At 43.7% G+C, this 18476-nt stretch overlaps 1 protein-coding gene across 1 annotated transcript in view; it reads right to left on the bottom strand.

Moving 5' to 3' along the window:
- Positions 1-10391: 10391 nt before the first annotated feature.
- LOC311127571 (rho GTPase-activating protein 27-like) overlaps positions 10392-18476 on the bottom strand; it is a 57832-nt gene continuing 49747 nt past the window's right edge. Inside the window, exons 10-19 of the mRNA XM_084159388.1 lie at positions 18229-18316; positions 17683-17784; positions 17342-17440; positions 17055-17163; positions 16760-16888; positions 16324-16422; positions 16090-16167; positions 12698-12829; positions 12310-12415; positions 10392-11481 (exon numbers count right to left, since the gene is read on the bottom strand). Coding sequence (XP_084015514.1) covers positions 11304-11481; positions 12310-12415; positions 12698-12829; positions 16090-16167; positions 16324-16422; positions 16760-16888; positions 17055-17163; positions 17342-17440; positions 17683-17784; positions 18229-18316 — 1120 coding nt within the window. The 3' untranslated portion in view covers positions 10392-11303. The remainder of the gene's footprint in view (positions 11482-12309; positions 12416-12697; positions 12830-16089; positions 16168-16323; positions 16423-16759; positions 16889-17054; positions 17164-17341; positions 17441-17682; positions 17785-18228; positions 18317-18476) is intronic.

Below are 18476 nucleotides of genomic sequence, written 5' to 3'. Positions count from 1 at the left end.
CTATTCTTTTTGTTTTCGAGACTTAATTAGTCTCGAAGGGGGGAAATATGTAGTGTCTAAACAGTTTATGACTTTGCTGACGTTTGCAAATGGTGTGTTAGAGGAAGTTGACTCAGCTTGCGGAAGCATCTGGAAAGCATTACTATAGGGGCCCCCTAAAACAGAGGAAGTCTGTTATGTGGCATCCTGGGATTGTTTTATGGGGAAACCACCCATATCATGTTACAGATTATAAATACCATGGTGGAAACAAAGGACGGAGAGGAACAACATATTAGAGATTGGGTCAGTTGTTCTCCAGATGTCTGCAGGAGTCTGTAAATTGACGCTGAAATCTTTGATGTAATAAAACTATTATAATCAAGGACAGTGTCAGCGGATTTCTTGTCATCACAGCATCTCAGCATCGTTATCTCAACACTACATATCAAAACTATGAAATAACACATATGGAATCATGTAGTAACCAAAAAAGTGTTAAACAAATCAAAATATATTTTATATTTGAGATTCTTCAAATAGCCACCCTTTGCCTTGATGACAGCTTTGCACACTCTTGGCATTCTCTCAACCAGCTTCATGATGTAGCCACCTGGAATGCTTTTCAATTAACAGGTGTGCCTTCTTAAAAGTTCATTTGTGGATTTTCTTTCCTTCTTAATGCATTTGAGCCAATCAGTTGTGTTGTGGCAAGGTAGGGGGGGTATACAGAAGATAACCATATTTGGTAAAAGACCAAGTCCATATTATGGCAAGAACAGCTCAAATAAGCAAAGAGAAACGACAGTCCATCAAAAATGGTGCCGGAGGGGGCGCTGTTGGAAGCCAAGGATGTAGCACGCGTCTCCCTATCGCTCCTGAGTTAGTGACCAAATGTATATATTTAACTTTGCAAAACTGCATACATTTCTGTTTGCCCAGGCGTCTGAAGAGACCCATAAACAACTCAGTTCAAGTTTAACAAATTTAAATTCGTAATGACATCAACCCGACCAAAAACAGAGTCTGCAAGAGCAGGCCGCAACAAGCCTGCAACTTCTCCCGACTCACCCCCGCCACCGAACGCTACCAATGCCGGCCCCACGGAAACACTGACTGTGGAGATGCTACAATCCGTGATAGGCACCCTCAAAGCCGACATTTTCGGAAAAATTGACTGTCTCTCTACCAACCTCAGGTCAGAGATATCAACGATCAAAGACGAGCTTAAAAAATCTATTGAGAGTATACAGAATAAGCTCGACGCACATGGGGTGACTTTATCGGATTTGGAGCGAGGGGCTACAGACCACAGCACTCGCATTAGCGAGCTAGAGGCTAACGTCGGCTCATTGACAACTAGGGTGGCATTCCTCGATAATAGATGCGAAGATATGGAAAGTAGAATGCGGAGGAACAACATTCGTCTACTGGGAATACCGGAGGGAGTGGAGGGCCCAAGACCCACGGAGTACATGGCCCAGCTACTTCAGGAGCTGCTCGGGCTAGAGGAGAAGCCACTGCTAGACCGGGCTCACCGCACTCTGCGTAGCCGACCCAGGGATGGAGAACCCCCACGACCATTTGTCATCAGGGTGCATTTCTTTCACGTCCGCAACGACATACTGAGAAGATCGGGAGAAGCATCCCCTCTTCTACATAAGGGTAAAAGAGTCTCGATATTTGCGGACTACACAACAGCTGTGGCTAAGAGGCGGGCTAGCTTTGGAGCTGTGAAACGCCAACTACACACCTGCCCGGGCGTGAAGTTCGGCCTCATCTACCCTGCGGTTTTGAGACTGACTTTACCGGACGGCTCCATGCACAGATTCGAGGACCCGGCTATAGCGGCAGATTTCATCAACAAGAACGTGAAACAAATGGTTGGCTAGCTGGTCTTCCTAGCAGGCTAGTTAGCAGGCCGAATGGGTGACTAACGAAGCCATCTCTGCTGGGTTCATCGACATATGAATGTCATTCTCTTCTTTATCTCTTTATTTCCAGCCCAGGTTTGCCGCCTCTAATGCCAATATCTGGGGGTCTGCATGGCTGTTTCAGTCTGATCATTTATCAGCCACACACACACACACACACAGCCACATTTATCATCTGCGTCGAGGTTAAACCTCTCTTAATCGAGGATAGTTTTCCTTAGACTCTATTGGGGACCATTCTATTCATGTTTGGCTTACTCTAGTTAAATGGTCACTAATCTTAGGTAGCACAGAGTAAGAGTTATCATGCTTAGCTCTAAACTTTCTTCGTATTTAGGGTTTTGCTTGCATGCTTCGGCAAAGGCGGGTGTGAGGGAAGGGTTTGTTCACTCTCTATTTGTATATAGTTTGTATATGTTTTTTGTGCCTCTTCGTTTGTCTTTGTTTTTTACATTTGCGTTTTTAGGTTCAACTAAGATCTTCAGTTTACATTGTACCTTGTCCTTTACACATCCTCTCTCTCTCTTAAGATATGACTCAGCCTAGTGTAGCCCATACTGCTGGAGGGAATGGCTTTAATTTTCTTACTTGGAACTGCAGGGGCATAAATAACCCAGTTAAACGTAGTAAGGTGCTACACCATCTTCATCATTTGAAAGCTCACATCATCTTTCTCCAAGAAACTCATCTGAAGGTATCACAACACTCAAGTCTTAGGTGCAGATGGGTGGGTCAGGTGTTCCATTCCTCATTTCAGAGTAAGGCGAGAGGGGTGGCTATTTTACTTCACAGATCGGTACCTTTTACATGTTCTAAGGTGATCGCAGATCCCCATGGTAGATATATAATTGTCAGTGGTAGGCTGCTCAATACAAAGGTTCTTCTTGTTAATATCTATGCTCCTAATTGGGACAATGGTGATTTTTTCAAATCGGTTTTCTCTACACTCCCAGATATGTCCACCCATATGTTGATTTTAGGAGGTGACTTTAACTGTTGGTTAGACCCACAATTGGATCGATCCTCCACTAAACCTACCACCCTATCAACCTCAGCTAGAGTTGTTCGAACCTTTATGTCTGAATTCGCAGTCTCAGATCCTTGGAGAATGGTTAATCCAGCTGGGAAAGCATACTCTTTTTTCTCATCGGTTCACCACACTTTTACGCGCATAGACTACTTCCTTGTTGATGACCGGCTCCTCCACTCCATAACTTCATGTTCATATAACCCAATTGTTGTATCTGACCACGCCCCTGTTACTATGGAAGTAGCTTTTCAAAATGTTGACAATCAGCGACCGCCTTGGCGACTAAAAACTCAACTGCTCAGTAATGAACACTTTGTCAATTTTGTTTTGAGTCAAATCGACTTTTTCATGATTACAAATAGAACCCCAAACATCTCTGCGTCTACTCTCTGGGAAACTTTGAAAGCTTATATCAGAGGTGAAATTATCTCCTACACCGCACATGAGAACAAATTGAAAAGGAATAGGTTATCTATGCTAACACGCTGTATTGCCCAATTAGATGACATTTATGCCGTTTCACCATCCCCGGATATTTATAAGGAACGTTTAACTCTGCAAGCAGAATTTGACACACTATTAACAGACCAGGTTACTGAAATGCTTGTCAAGTCTAGGAGCACTTACTATGAACAAGGAGAGAAAGCCAGTAAATTATTAGCTCACAAGTTACGTCAACAATCATCATCATCTCAGATTACAAAAATTCGTACATCATCTGGGATATCATTAGATCCTGGGGGGATCAATGAGGAGTTCAAGAGATTAATTTAAATTTTAATTTAAAAATTAATTTAATTTAATTTTACCAGTCTCTATATACCTCTGAAAGTAAAGCGGATACACTGGAATTGGATAATTTCTTCCACTCACTATCTGTGCCTTCGGTCGGCCGGGACTTGGTAAAAAAATTAGAGCAGCCGATCACTGTTGAAGAACTGTCTAACGCTGTCAAATCCCTTCAATCTGGGAGAAGCCCAGGACCTGATGGCTACCCGACAGAGTTTTATAAAAAGTGTATCACCAAAATAGCCCCTATTCTAATTGAAATGTACAATGATGCATTTGTAAATGGTGCTCTCCCACATACTTTCACTCAAGCAACCATTTGTGTTATTCTTAAAAAAAACAAAGACCCTCTTGACTGTGCATCATACCGTCCAATTAGCCTGCTAAATGTGGACTATAAAATTCTAGCCAAAATTCTGGCAACGCGGCTAGAAACAGTCCTCCCATCAATTATCTCTCCGGATCAAACAGGATTTATAAAAAATAGACACTCATTCTTCAATCTCCGAAGATTATTTAATATTATATACAATCCTTCTGTCGACAATACCTCTGAAGCCATTATATCCCTGGACGCGGAGAAAGCGTTTGATCGGGTGGAATGGAAATACCTTTTTTACACTCTAAATAAATTTGGCTTTGGCTCCAAATTCATGACCTGGATAAAACTTCTGTACTCATCCCCCCAAGCCTCTGTCAGGACTAATAACACTCAATCAGATCGCTTCCCTTTGCAAAGATCGACACGTCAGGGTTGCCCTTTAAGTCCCTTACTGTTTGCCCTCGCCATAGAGCCACTTGCAATAGCACTTCGCTCCAACCCCCTCATCAAAGGCATAGTCAGATACGGGCACGAACACAAACTGTCTTTATATGCAGATGATTTATTAATATACACATCCAATCTTTCTGTCTCTGTCCCTGCTGCCCTTGCCACTTTCGCATCCTTCGGTCACATATCAGGGTATAAACTAAATCTCAGTAAAAGTGAATTGATGCCACTTAACATGGCTGCAAAAAAATCCCCTTTACATAACTTGCCATTTAAAATAGCTCACAGTAGTTTTATTTATCTCGGGGTACATGTCACAATTAGGTTTGAAAACCTTTTTCAAGCCAACTTTGCTCCTCTCTTAACCCGTACTAAGGACGATTTGGAACGGTGGTCTTTGCTACACCTCTCCTTAGTTGCTAGAATTAACTCTATTAAAATGAATACTCTCCCTAAATTCTTATACCTCTATCAGTGCCTTCCAATATTTTTACCCAATACATTTTTCAAAAAGATCGACGGCCTAATTCTACCCTTTATATGGGACAAAAAGCCTCCTAGGATGCGAAAACAGCTCTTGCAGAGGCCCAAACCAGACGGCGGTCTAGCTCTACCAGATTTCAGATTCTATTATTGGGCCGCTAACCTTAGGATCATTCAGTACTGGTTGCAGAGCAGAGTAATATTCCCACCCCCAACTTGGCTGGAGATGGAGGCTGCCTCGTCCACACCGGCATCACTGTCTTCCCTCGCTCACTCCTCTATTACAGGCCCTTACTCCTCCTTCACCAATAATACATGTGTCAAAACAACATTGAAGATCTGGAATCAATTTAGGCGCCACTTTGGGTTTCAAACAACCTCTTCCTTGGCTCCGGTAGCCTCAAACCCAGCTTTTCCCCCATCTATGATTGATGGTGCTTTCTCAACATGGTCTAATCTCGGTATTAAAAGATTCAGAGATCTGTATACTAACAATACATTTAGTACGTTTCAACAACTATCAGCTAAATTTGGTCTCCCCAGACATCATTTTTTTAGGTTCTTACAAGTCCGGAGTTACATCCGCAGCATAGATCCAGGATTCCCCAACGTTTCTAGTGGAACACAGTTCGACACATTTCTCACCCCACTTCCTAATCAGAAAGGCACATTGTCAATAATCTATAGTCAAATTTGCTCACTACAAGCCATCTCATTAAACAATATCAAATCCTCTTGGGAGGAGGAACTGGGTGAGGAAATATCTGATGAACTATGGGAAGGGGCACTCAAAAGGGTACATAGCTCTTCTATTTGCGCTCGACACGGCCTCATCCAATGCAAACTCATTCATAGGGCCCACTGGACCAAAGCAAGACTATCAAAAATTTACAAGGATGTGAACCCTAATTGTGTTCGATGTAACCAGTCCCCTGCTAATCATGTGCACATGTTTTGGTGCTGCCCATCTCTTGTTGGTTTCTGGAAAGACATCTTTAACACACTCTCAGAATTAAGCGGCACACAGATCGAGCCAGACCCTCTCATTGCATTATTTGGAGTTTCCTTACCCGCAATACAATTGACCAAAATGAATAAGGATGTAATTGCCTTTGTCACGTTGTTAGCGAGACGATTAATTTTACTTAGATGGAAATCCTCTGCAGCCCCTTCTCATGCTCTTTGGATTAAATCTATTTTGAATTGCATAAAGTTGGAGAAAATAAAACAGACACTCAATGGGTCTGTAGACAAATTTTATGCAAAGTGGGCTCCCTTCTTTTCTTATGTTAAAAGAATACATTTCCCTGCAGTTCCAGAGTGATGTATATTTATATATTGGTGATGTAAGAAGCCTGGTATGTGCATATACGACATCTCGGATGTTAAGGACGGTAATAACTGTGCTAGCTGACCTATAACAACTGGATCAAAACAGATATTCTTCCTTTTATTTATTTTTTATTTTTTTTATTATTTTTTTATTTTTTTTGTGTTTTATCTTATTTATGTACTTAATGTCTATTTTTTCTTTCATGTCTGTCTCTCCATGTTTTGCTGTATCGTTGTCTTCAAATTGTTGTTCCATATTCATACCAAATAACTTTCAAGTGCAATTATTTACTAAATGCTGGTACTGAAAATTCAATAAACAAAGTATATAAAAAAAAAAAAAATGGTGCCGGAGAAGATAGCTACCGTTTTACAGCCCTCTAACCAATTGTACTATTATGTGTTTTTTTGCGTTATTTGTAATTTATTCTGTACATAATTTATTCTGCCACCGTCTCTTATGACCAAAAAGAGCTTCTGGATATCAGGACAGCGATTACTCACCTCGTATTGGACGAAGATTTTTTCTTCAACGAGTCGGATGCAAAGGATATTCTACAGACACCCGACAAGGCCCAAATCCCCGAGATATCGTGGACGTAGGTCGGGGTGCCTTGTAAGGATCCGACGGCGAGCGAGTAAACTGCCTCTTCCATTAATCCTATTAGCCAATGTTCAATCATTTGAAAATAAATTGGAACACCTAAGATTCAGGTTATCTTACCAACGGGACATTAAAAACTGTAATATCTTATGTTTCAACAAGTTGTGGCTGAACGACGACATGGATAACATACAGCTGGTGGGATATACGCTACATCGGCAGGATAGAACGGCTGACTCCGGTAAGACAAGGGGTGGCGGTCTGTGTATATTTGTAAACAACAGCTCTTGCATAAAATCTAAAATTAAGGAAGTCTCGAGGTTTTGCTCGCCTGAGGTATAGTATCTCATGATAAGCTGTAGACCACCTATACTCCACACACAGAGATGCGTATAAAACTCTCCCTCACCCTCCATTTGGCAAATCTGACCATAACTCTATCCTCCTGATTCATGCTTATAAGCAAAAACTAAAGCAGGAAGCACCATTGACTCAGTTATTAAGGAAGTGGTCAGATGACGCAGATGCTAAGCTACAGGACTGTTTTGCTAGCACAGACTGGGATATGTTCCGGCATTCTTCCGATAGCATTGAGAAGTACACCATATCAGTCACTGGCTTCATCAATAAGTTCATCGATGACGGCGTCCCCACAGTGACCGTACGTACATAACCCAACCAGAAGCCATGGATTACAGGAAACATCCGCACTGAGCTAAATGGTAGAGCAGCTGCTTTCAAGGAGCGGGACTCTAACCTGGACGCCTCTAAGAAATCCCGCTATGCCCTCCGACGAACCATCAAACAGGCAAAGAGTTAATACAGGACTGAGATTGAATCGTACTACATCGGCTCCGACCCTCATCAGATGTGGCAGGGCTTGAAAACTATTACAGACTACAAAGGGAAGCACAGCCGCGAGCTGCCCAGTGACACAAGCCTACCCGACAAGCTAAAGCACTTCTATGCTCGCTTCAAGGCAAGCAACGCTGAAGCATGCATGAGAGCATCAGCTGTTCTGGATGACTATGTGATCACGCTCTCCGTAGCCGATGTGAGTAAGACTTTTAAGCAGGTCAACATTCACAAGGCCGCAGGGTTAGATGGATTACCAGGACGTGTACTCTGAGCATGCGCTGACCAACTGGCAAGTGTCTTCACTGACATTTTCAACATGTCCCTGACTGAGTCTGTAATACCAACATGTTTCAAGCAGACCACCATAGTCCCTGTGCCCAAGATAACCTGCCTAAATGACTTCCGACCCATAGCACTCACGTCTGTAGCCATGAAGTGCTTTGAAAGGCTGGTCATTGCTCACATTGCATACCGCCCCAATAGATCCACAGATGATGCAATCTCTATTGTACTCCACACTGCCCTTCCCCACCTGGACAAGAGGAACACCTACGTGAGAATGCTATTCATTGACTACAGCTCAGCGTTCAAAACCATAGTGCCCTCAAAGCTCATCACTAAGCTAAGGACCCTGGGACTAAACACCTCCCTCTGCAACTGGATCCTGGACTTCCTGACGGGCCGCCCCCATGTGGTAAGGGTAGGTAACAACACATCTGCCACGCTGATCAACACAGGGTCCCCTCAGGGGTACGTGCTCAGTCCCCTCCTGTACTCCCTGTTCACCCATGACTGCATGGCCAGGCACAAGTACGCCCCCATTCTCATCAACGGGGCTGTAGTGGAACAGGTTGAGAGCTTCAAGTTCCTTGGTGTCCACATCACCAACAAACAATCATTTGTCGTAAAGAGGGCACGACAAAGCCTATTCCCCTCAGGAGACTGAAAAGATTTGGCATGGGTCCTCAGATCCTCAAAAAGTTATACAGCTGCACCATCGAGAGCATCCTGACTGGTTGCATCACCTCCTGGTATGGCAAATGCTCATCCTTCGACCGCAAGGCACTACAGAGGGTAGTGCGTACGGCCCAGTACATCACTGGGGCCAAGCTTCCTGCCATCCAGGACCTCTATACCAGGCGGTGTCATGGGAAGGCCCTAAGAATTGTCAAAGACTCCAGCCACCCTAGTTATATACTGTTCTATCTGCTACCGCACAGCAAGCGGTACTGGAGCACCAAGTCTAGGTCCAAAAGGCTTCTTAACAGATTCTACCCCCAAGCCATAAGGCCATGACAGTTAATCATGGCTACCCGGACTATTTGCATTGTGGCAGATAAAAATATTTGATTCAAAACATGAATGTCAGTCAATACAGAACATTTCCAGAACTTTCTTCAAGTGCAGTCGCAAAAACCATCAAGCTCTATGATGAAACTGGCTCTCATGAGGACTGCCACAGGAATGGAAGACCCAGAGTTACCTCTGCTGCAGAGGATAAGTTCATTAGAGTTACCACCCTCAGAAATTGCAGCCCAAATAAATGCTTCACAGAGTTTAAATCACAGACACATCTCAACATCAACTGTTCAGAGGGAACTGTGTGAATCAGGCCTTCATGGTCGAATTGCTGCAAAGAAACCACTACTAAAAGGACGCCAATAATAAGAAGAGACCTGCTTGGGCCAAGAAACACGACCAATGGACACTAGACCGGTGGAAATGTGTCCTTTGGTCTGGAGTCCAAATTGGAGATTGTTGGTTCCAACCACCGTGTCTTTGTGAGACGCGATGTCGGTGAACGGATGATCTCCGCATGTGTAGTCCCCACCGTAAAGCATGGAGGAGGTGGTGTTATGGTGTGGGGGTGCTTTGCTGGTGACACTGTCTGTGAATTATTTAGAATTCAAGGCACACTTAACCAGCATGGCTACCACAGCATTCTGCAGAGATACGCCATCCCATCTGGTTTGGGCTTAGCGGGACTATCAATTGTTTTTCAACAGGACAATGACCCAACACACCTCCAGGCTGTGTAAGGGCTATTTGACCAAGAAGGACAGTGATGGAGTGCTGCATCAGATGACCTGGCCTCCACAATCTCCCGACCTCAACCCAATTGGGATGGTTTGGGATGAGTCGGACCGCAGAGTGAAGGAAAAGCAGCCAAAGGGTGGCTATTTGAAGAATCTCAAATATAAAATATATTTTGATTTGTTTAACACTTTTTTGGTTACTACATGATTCCATATGTGTTATTTCATAGTTTTGATGTTTTTATTCTACAATGTAGAAAATAGTACAAATAAAGAACAACCCTTGAATGAGTAGGTGTGTCCAAACTTTTGACTGGTACTGTATATCATTTTCAACGCCATTCTATCTGCCCCCCACTCCATTCTTGACAAGCAACGCATCACATTCAATATTTTCTTTCCTTTGACAACTACTCTGCTAATATGCTCCGCCCATGTCATTCGAGTGTCAAACCAGACCTTCGTTTGTCATCGGATGATATTATTCCTTTTGACTCATCCGATGACAAACGACGTAAAAGGAATAATAGTGCCATCTGGCGGCCGGTATCTATATAATCGGCTATATATCATCAGTGGATAAGTTACTTTATGTCATTAAATATTACAAGACATAGAGAAAGCAGTGAGTCATGTTACTTGACACGTTTTTAGAGTTATTTTAAAGGAACACATTGTGCATTTTAGTAATTTACAGCATAAATATGCTATTTATTTCTATGTACAGAACAAAAACCTAATTTCATGCTTATCACACCTGTCTATTCATTTTGGTCTTTCTCGACTCTATTAGGGCTAACATACGTAATTAAATAGTACAGCCATAAGTCATTATCATTGTGTTAACTTACAATGAGAATTTGTTTAATTAACACTAATTGTATTTTAAAAAGGTGTCATCTGATTATCCAGTACAAAATCTAGAGAGGCTGTACAAGGGAAGTCAGTGTCTAATTCACAGCATATATTTAATACAATTCTATATTAGTTTTATACATTGACTGAATAAGACACATTCATAACACAGGACTTCTTAGCTATTCAGAAACATGATATACAGCAACATCAGATCCACCTTTAAACATTTCAATGTAATCTTTAAAATGCATCTAAAAGGGTTTGTTTGATCTGTGGTAAAAACAAAGTATCTTTCCAGGTTGCCTTGGGGATTGGGGTGTTAAGATAAAACCATGTTATAGTGATGTTACATTTCTACATGAAAGGAAGATTTCAAAATAGGCCTATAGCAACCCACATTTTTTTTTTTATTGTACGTAAGTGATGCCATGAGCGGGCGTGCTATTTCACAATGTGGAATGCAGTGAGGGCAGAAATTCAGAGAACAATCTGAATTGGTTAATGATTATCCAACAAAGATATTAGAATAAATGCAGTGCAAATATTTGACGGTAATGAGTGTGTGTTTTTTCCCCCTCCTGCAATATTGCTTAATTTGACCCCTGACTGACAGAGGCTTATGATTGGTTCAACTGGAATGGAAGATGTATTCGTATTGGTTGAGGACTAGCTCCACTATCTGGTTCGGGAAAACCATGTGCATGGTGATATTGGCTGACTCCATCTCTGGCCGGAGCAGCGTCGGACCAAAGACAATAGCAACGTTCTGCACAGTCATACGGTTCTCCTGTCCATACTCTATCACTCTGAGAGAGGGGGGAGGGGAGAGAGAGAGGGTGGGAAGAGAGCGAAAGAAAGAGGCGGGAGAGAAAAAGAGAGAGCGAGAGAGAAAGAAAGAGGGAGGGGGAGAGAGAGGGAGTGAGGGGGAGAGAGAGAGGGAGTGAGGGGGAGAGAGAGAGGGAGGGAGAGAGAGAGGGAGGAGAGAGAGGGAGGGAGGAGAGAGAGGGAGGGGGAGAGAGAGAGGGAGGGGGAGAGAGAGGGGGAGGGGGAGAGGGAGGGGGAGAGAGAGAGGGAGGGGGAGAGAGAGGGAGGGGGAGAGAGAGATAGAGAGGGAGGGGGAGAGAGAGGGGAGGGAGGGAGGGGGAGAGAGAGAGGGAAGGGGAGGGAGGGAGGGGGAGAGAGAGAGGGAGGGGGAGAGAGAGAGGGAGGGGCAGAGAGAGTGAGGGGGAGAGAGAGAGAGGGAGTGAGGGGGAGAGAGAGAGGGAGTGAGGGGGAGAGAGAGAGAGGGAGGGAGTGGGAGAGAGAGAGGGAGGGAGGGGGAGAGAGGGAGGGAGGGGGAGAGAGAGAGGGAGGGAGGGTGAGAGAGGGAGGGAGGGAGGGAGGGAGGGAGAGGGAGGGAGGGAGGGAGGGAGGGAGGGGGAGAGAGAGTGAGGGAGGGGGAGAGAGGGAGGGGGAGAGAGAGGGGAGAGAGAGGGAGAGGGAGAGAGGGAGTGGGAGAGAGAGAGAGAGAAGCAGAATACAATCAGTTATCATTATATCATCAATACAATAGGGCTCTGGTTTAAAATAGTGCTCTACATAGCAGATAGGGTGCCATTTGAGACACATGCAAAATGTGAGTGTGAAAGACATACTTGTGTAAATGGCTGAAGAGGAGTTCCATGGTATCATGGTTTGGCCGAGGGAGAGACTCGATCAGCTCTCGCATGTAAGACACTTTGAGGTGGTAATCAACAGTTCCTGTAAACAAGACAGGATAGAACAATAAACGTTACACTAATGTATAGATTCAAGGGCACAAGTGTGTTACAATGTATATCTCCAATGCTTATTAAACAGGAAAGTGAGGTGGTAAACATGATTAGTCCTTCCTTGATAGTGAAGTAATAGCTTAACAGTGTGAGGAAACTGAGGTGGCCTTGTGGGGCTAATGCTTAACACGGTTTCCGACTACACTACACTGAATGAGGAAATGGAGGTTGCATTAGGGAGCCACAGCACAGTGTTCGGCCTGCTGCTTACTGATGGCCTGGATGAAGCGGCTGAAGTGACTGAAGGGGAAAAGGGGTTCAGGAAGCTCCCTGAAGAACAGCTTCAGAGCGCCTGTGATGACGTGGATGTCCTCCCACTGGCCGTCCTCCAGGTCCAGCTCCTCTGTGGAACACAATTACTTTTTGATTTTATATGTTTTATTTGTACATTTAAAAACAATATTCAGCCACACCAGTGGAACCCATAAAACAATATTCAGTCACACCAGTGGAACACATAAAACAATATTCAGCCACACCAGTGGAACACATAAAACAATATTCAGCCACACCAGTGGAACACATAAAACAATATTCAGCCACACCAGTGGAACACATAAAACAATATTCAGCCACACCAGTGGAACACATAAAAAAATATTCAGCCACACCAGTGGAACACATAAAACAATATTCAGCCACACCAGTGGAACACATAAAACAATATTCAGCCACACCAGTGGAACACATAAAACAATATTCAGCCACACCAGTGGAACACATAAAACAATATTCAGCCACACCAGTGGAACACATAAAAAAATATTCAGCCACACCAGTGGAACACATAAAACAATATTCAGCCACACCAGTGGAACACATAAAACAATATTCAGCCACACCAGTGGAACACATAAAAAAATATTCAGCCACACCAGTGGAACATATAAAACAATATTCAGCCACACCAGTGGAACACATAAAACAATATTCAGCCACACCAGTGGAACACATAAAACAATATTCAGCCACACCAGTGGAACACATAAAACAATATTCAGCCACACCAGTGGAACACATAAAACAATATTCAGCCACACCAGTGGAACACATAAAACAATATGGAAGATAACACAAAACAGTTTTCACAAAACGTATAACCACCCTCTGGACGTCACGGAACAGAAATAGAAAGACACACAACCACACATAGGGCTGTGGCTGGTAGGAGTAGGGCTGTGGCTGGTAGGAGTAGGGCTGTGGCTGGTAGGAGTAGGGCTGTGGCTGGTAGGAGTAGAGCTGTGGCTGGTAGGAGTAGGGCTGTGGCTGGTAGGAGTAGGGCTGTGGCTGGTAGGAGTAGAGCTGTGGCTGGTAGGAGTAGGGCTGTGGCTGGTAGGAGTAGAGCTGTGGCTGGTAGGAGTAGGGCTGTGGCTGGTAGGAGTAGGGCTGTGGCTGGTAGGAGTAGGGCTGTGGCTGGTAGGAGTAGAGCTGTGGCTGGTAGGAGTAGGGCTGTGGCTGGTAGGAGTAGGGCTGTGGCTGGTAGGAGTAGAGCTGTGGCTGGTAGGAGTAGAGCTGTGGCTGATAGGAGTAGGGCTGTGGCTGGTAGGAGTAGGGCTGTGGCTGGTAGGAGTAGGGCTGTGGCTGGTAGGAGTAGAGCTGTGGCTGGTAGGAGTAGGGCTGTGGCTGGTAGGAGTAGGGCTGTGGCTGGTAGGAGTAGGGCTGTGGCTGGTAGGAGTAGAGCTGTGGCTGGTAGGAGTAGGGCTGTGGCTGGTAGGAGTAGGGCTGTGGCTGGTAGGAGTAGAGCTGTGGCTGGTAGGAGTAGGGCTGTGGCTGGTAGGAGTAGAGCTGTGGCTGGTAGGAGTAGAGCTGTGGCTGGTAGGAGTAGAGCTGTGGCTGGTAGGAGTAGAGCTGTGGCGGTCATGACATTTTGTCAGCCGGTGATTGTCAAGCAAATAACTGCCGGTCTCACGATAATTAACCATTAATTAACATAAACACTTTTAGTATCTCCCGTCTTTCACACATAGCCTACAAGCCACTGATGCAGACCTTTGGAACATCTACATTTAAAAAAGTCTAAGAAATCCATGTAATATAGCCTACACCTTCACAATAAATCCATTATTTATTTTAGACAGGTCTAAAGAAAATGTTAGTCTATTTCAGAAGAACAGAATAGCATACGCTGAGTTGTCCTTATGTTAGGCCCTGATCTGGCTATGCCAAATAGCTGTGGGCTAAACTACTTCATTTAACAGACAAGATTTGCTTAGAATTCCGTAGCATTATTTTATATTATTTTATAGTATGAAGAATACAATTGAACATAGCTGAATAAAATAGAAAGGATATTTTCAAACGGTTTGAGGGAGTGTGTACATGCGGCTATTCTGTGTTGATAAGTTAACAAAGAAACAGGTACTCCTATATGCTTAATTTAGAGTTATTATGTAACTTTAGTTGTGATACAAATGTTGGGCAATATGTTTCGATTTTTTTACATTGTAAGGCTGCATGGTGCGACTTTTTTCAAATGATGATTTGAAAAAAGTTGCATGAAAGGCATGAGCTCTGCGTGATCATCGGGTCTTTCTCACAGGCTACAAGTGAATACGGACACATCCGGGAATCAACTGCACGCGTCCTTATCCAATTCCGAGGCGCATATTGAAGATATTGGAAGAACTGTCCACATTTACTTTTCGTCAGCCAACAAAATGAGTAGTCCTAACGAACAGCAAAAGCACTAGCCTATGTCAATCTACTATCCCCCATAGTACAAAAGTTAACCTATTATATTCTGTGCGACATTTTAAGAAGTTATTTGGCCACTTTAGTTGTGATACAAACCTTATCAAAACATATAGGCCTATGGGCTAGGCTACATGAGGTGTGCGACTGATTTGAAATAGTCGGGGAAAAAAGCATGCGCTGTTTGCCTTAAGCTGGGCATCATTCACAAGTGATAATATATCATTCACAAGTGATAGGCTAATATTGTCACCCATCACACTATTCTTGATTTAATTATTGTCTTTACATATACTAAATAATATATCTGAAATTTGTTTTGATTTAGAATGGAACATTATCATGCACCTGTCTCAAAACAGGGGCAGCGGGGAAAAAAATACATGTCGTCTATGCACTTAAATAGAGAATGGAGGATGCTTTTCCAGTGGTTCATGTTCATGCCAGCCAGGTAGGCTATACTCCTGTTGTAAAGCGAAACAATGTGCTTAATATTAGGAAAGTTGAGAAATAAATATAGTAGGCCTAGCCTATAGAAAGCTGATGGGATCCTCCTCTTTTTAGTAGAGGACATCACTCTGTTTTCTCACGCAATTGCATAGCCTATAGAAATGTTGCACAACATGAGCTCATGGGCTCTTATGAAGTGTTTGATTTTATTTTCGATGACATTTGCATTGATGTCAGAGTGATTAGAGGGACAATAGAGTGCTGAGTACCAGGCAGTTAGCAAGTTTGGTAGGCTACTAATGACCATCAGCAGCATCAGAGCTTGGAGAAGCCTAGTTAAACTAAACGGTCACATGGAATTTGACTGCCATAATGACTTGTGACTGTCGGTGAGGCGGTAATACGGTCACCGTAACAGCCCTAATCTCACACACACACACACGGTAAATGTGAAGGCATTACCATGATCTGCCTTGAAGCGTAGTTTCTGAATGACAGCTAGGTTCCCACTGACTCTGTAGAGTCCATCCATGTCCAGACCTGTGAAGCCACACACACATCAGCATCGGGGTCAATCAATTACTGTGGTAACTTTTTTTCTATTACCGTATACACTGTGCTGAATAATACACTGCTATTACAATGTTATTGCTGGCATATAACATAATCATCATCAGTGTGATTACTAATCATTACCTCTCTTTTCCACTGCTCGGATACATTTCTTCACAAAGCTGGGGATTGTAGTTTTCTCCTGGGCACACAGTGCAGCCAGATGACAGCCAAACACATTGTCTGAGGGAAAGGATGATGGAGGTTAGTGTGTATAGTATATATGATGTTGACCCGTATCAGGGTTGGGGTCAATTCCATTTCAATTCCAGTCAATTCAGGAAGTACACTGAAATTCCAATTCGTTCAATGCTTCAATTCTCTTAACCCCAATCCTGACCCATATCACAACCACAACAGAAGATTTGAACAAACTTTATTGACTCATTCAAATCATATCTCTCTCTCTCTGGATTAGTAACATAGTCGTGACAAATCCTAACAGTAAATGTAATGTAGCCTGATTTGGAGCCAGTTAGGCATGTGCTGCATTGCAGGAATGAAGACCCTATGAGCCCACCTCGGATGTAACCCTTCTCCTTGACGGACTGCAGCGTGGGTCGTTTCAGGAGGAACTTGATCAGCTTGGTACGAACCTTCTTCTGATCCGTCTCTCCCCCAGAGAAGGTGGCCGTGGTCGGTCTGGAAGCTGGGGAGGAGGAGGGGGAGGAGAGGGAGGATGAGGAGAAGGAAGACAAGGAGGAGGAAGAGGGGGGGGGGTTACACACAGTCACGAAACATGAGCAATTTGACCTGGCGGAGGCTATTGCAGATGAAACGTCTGCTACAGAGTATTTGGAGCAGGGATAACTTACAACTCCTCCTTCTGTCCATGGTGCCTGGTGACCTGTCATCTCTATCTGTACTGGAGGACTTCTCACTGACGTCCCCATCCTCCTCCTCAGATTGGTGGTGTTCCTGGCCCTGCAATGTCATTGGCTAACATGCATGATGTTTGAACCAGCAGCCATTAGGTTAACCGACCTAAATTTACCTTCATCAAGGAGTTTTTCTTTTTATCCAGTACATATTTGTCTCCATGCACCTGGTAGCATGTTAAGGTGTGCGAGTTCATTTACTTCCAAACATTCAAGAAACTTACCAGCTGTCGAATGGTGTCCATTAGAACTTTGTGCCAGTCGTTGATGATACTCTCAGTGTCGTACTGTAGTAGAAACTCAAGGCCATTTTTGTCTTTCAACTGAAGACAACATACAACAGAGTTTATTATGACGTTAAACATTTGCTTTATAGATTTATACAGAGGGTAACAGTCTTGGATTAATGGCACATTTATTCTCACATGATGTTGCTTCCTAGAATCACTTATCACAATGGGCAGGAAATTGGTATGCTTGAATGAAGTCAATCCTGTCAGGATTGTCTTTGCTGTATTTAGTACAACTCCTATTATGATTCCATAGCAACCAACTGTCAACTCACCTCTACAACATTCTTTTTGCTGGATTTATCCCTGGGAGCCCAGCCAATCGTTGCCCCTCGTAGATCCACCGTGACCTCTGGAACGATCTGATTGGTCTTGATCTGTGAAGAGATAAAGACATCATGGAGGACCAGTTGATGAAAACTGACAGCACTGCATTCCATGAAATCAGACAGTTGAACAAAGCTCTGACTGTCGTGCCTCATAGAGCCTTCAGGGCTTGTCTGTGCTGAGCCGTCCCTCTGTCATAGCTTCAACACAACATCCTGCATGTTATAATCTAAGATGTTCACAGCATTTTCTTTCATTCCTTCTAATAAGACACAGTCAAACATTTTACTGTAGATGTTTCTGAGACCATGTCTAGGTGTTCAGCTCGGTGCTTATGTCTCAAAGCTGTTAGTTCCCTCCCTCCATCAGAAAAGTACTGAATATGCCAGAACAGGAATGTAGAGTTCCCACACAGTCAGTTGAGGGAATGTGTAACCAAGGTGATGTTAGAGTTATTTATCTGTGCAGGTAACACATGTACACCTCTCACTCACAGAGGCTCCCATGGCTGCAGACTTGGGCTCTTTATGGAAGGTCAGAACCCCTCCGTGAAGAACCGTCCATGACTGGGCCCAGTTTTTCCTACAGGAAGGTCACTGAGTGTGAGCTTTACTGTACTTCAGGGAATGTTGCAGTGTAGAAAATCATTTGGTAATGTAATGGATGATTCAAGTTCATGGCTGATAATTCCATCACTTGTTTCCATGTCTTTCATGTGAGCAATTATGCCAAGACTTTGGAT

This window comes from Coregonus lavaretus (assembly GCF_964263955.1).
Source record: "Coregonus lavaretus genome assembly, chromosome: 1".
Classification (NCBI taxonomy): Eukaryota; Metazoa; Chordata; class Actinopteri; order Salmoniformes; family Salmonidae; genus Coregonus; species Coregonus lavaretus.
This window is presented reverse-complemented; position numbering and strand designations above follow the sequence as displayed.